Source organism: Entamoeba nuttalli, assembly GCF_000257125.1.
Source record: "Entamoeba nuttalli P19 unplaced genomic scaffold asmbl_2862, whole genome shotgun sequence".
Taxonomy (NCBI): Eukaryota; Evosea; order Mastigamoebida; family Endamoebidae; genus Entamoeba; species Entamoeba nuttalli.
In genome coordinates, this window is record NW_008575655.1 from 1 (window position 1) to 2,147 (window position 2,147).

At 23.5% G+C, this 2,147-nt stretch overlaps 1 protein-coding gene across 1 annotated transcript; it reads right to left on the reverse strand.

Moving 5' to 3' along the window:
* Nucleotides 1-989: 989 nt before the first annotated feature.
* ENU1_045340 (NADP-dependent alcohol dehydrogenase, putative) lies at nt 990-2,021 on the reverse strand (the record flags this gene model as incomplete). Its single annotated transcript, XM_008857673.1, has 1 exon — nt 990-2,021. The coding sequence occupies one exon, from the start codon at nt 2,019-2,021 to the stop codon at nt 990-992; it is 1,032 nt and encodes a 343-aa protein (XP_008855895.1).
* Nucleotides 2,022-2,147: the final 126 nt, after the last annotated feature.

A 2,147-nucleotide genomic window follows, 5' to 3' on the forward strand; every position in this document is an offset into this window, starting at 1 on the left:
TTATATCATTTTTATTCTCTTATTATTCTTTTTCTTCTTTTAACTCTTTCATATCCGTGTTGTGTCTTATGCCTTTGAACATTATGTTTTGATGTTTTCTTTATTGATATAATTATGTCTATCAATTTATCTTTTTTTTCTCATTTTTCAAACAAATAATATATGTGGTATATATGTTGTACTATTTGTATAAATTTTTTCATTACTTGTATTTTCATTGTGCATTATGTTATTTCTTGATTTTGTTGTTAATATACTTTTAATGTATTTTAATATTTGAATATACTTATTCAATTTAATATTTATTGATTTTTATACTTTTAAATAAATATCATTATCTACATATTCATTATTTTGAGTATTTATTATAGTCTGATAACGTTTTATTCATCAATTTATTAAAGACTATTCTTTTATTTTCCTTTTCTTTTATCTTGTTTTAAAAGAGATTCACAGAAATTACAACAAAAAGAAATACTCAATATAAACCATAGCACAGCATTTAAAAAATATCATAATTATTCTGTTTATTAAAAGGAAAATTAAATTATATAATAGCTAATTCTAAATTGATAATGTTTCGTATCAATACATCAATGTTGAAAGAAAAAAAACAGATGTATAAATTACAAAACAAGTTAGTTAGAAAATTGATAATTGTACTGATAGTATTTAACCAAATAGGTAATATACATTTAGTAGTTGATTGAGAGTTTAGCTATATGAAGTGAAGATAAACATATTATAAAATGAATTAAGAATGAATTTATAATTATAAGTCTATAATAAAAATAATGATATTATTATAAAATTGAATTTTTAATTCTCATAATTTTAAATATCAAAATGGAATTAATAATTAAAAATCAATTATGTTATTATAATAAATTGACTATTAACTTATTATAATAATACATTCTGATTTTATTTGTTGTATTTTGTATATTAAAAATCAACTTCAAAAAAGATATTAAAACAAAACAATAAAATTAGAATTGAATAACAACTTTGACGCAGTGAGTTGGTTTATTTTGAAAGAAATGGAACGCACTTAAAATTTGACCAAAAGTGAATTGTTGAGTAAGTAATGGCATTGTATCAATTTCTTTATTTTTAATTTTCTCAATTAACTCATCACAATGAATTGCATCAACTCCACCAGTTTTAAAAATAAGATTTTTACCATACATCAAAGGTAATGGAAATGGTTGATTCGATTCATACATAGCTACTAAAGCAACAATTCCATTTGGTCGAGTTAATTTCCATGATAATTCAAAAGATTCATTTGTTCCTGCATTTTCTATTGTACAATCACATCCTCTATTATTAGTAATACTAAGAATCTCATTAACAATATCACAATTATGTGGGTTAAAACTCCAATCACAACAATGTAATTTTTGTGCATATTCTAAACATTGAGTATTAATATCTAAAGCAATGACCTTAGCCTTTTTCATTTTACAACAAAGCATTGAACATAAACCAACAGGGCCACAACCTATGACAGTAACAATATCTCCTTCTTTCACTTCTCCTAATTCAACTCCAAAATATCCACTTGAAAGAACATCACCAACTAATAAACATTGTTCATCTTTCACTTCTTTTGGAATAACATTTAAACTTGAATCAGCAAATGGAATTCTTACATACTCTGCCATTGTCCCATTTTCTCTACATCCAATTTCCCATCCTCCATATTCACAATTATTAATATATCCATGTTGACAAAACCAACAATTGCCACAAAAAGTAATGCAATTGATTGAAACATGATCACCAACTTTAATTTTCTTAACATCTTTTCCAATTTCAACAACTTCTCCAACTCCTTCATGACCTAAAATAACACCTTTTTTAGCTCTTGGTACTTTTCCTTTTAAAATATGAATATCACTACTACAAATTGATGCAAATGTTATTTTGACAATTGCATCAGTCTCATGATTGATTTGTGGCTTTTCAACTTCAATGATTTCTAGTTGATTTTCGTCAGAAAAGCAAAGTCCTTTCATCTTATTTGATAGATAATTAATTGATTAATTTTGAAATTATTTTTTTTTAACTCCAAATTAGTTTTATGAACCAAAAAAATAATAAGAAATAAAAATATAATATTATGATATATTTTTAATAATAAA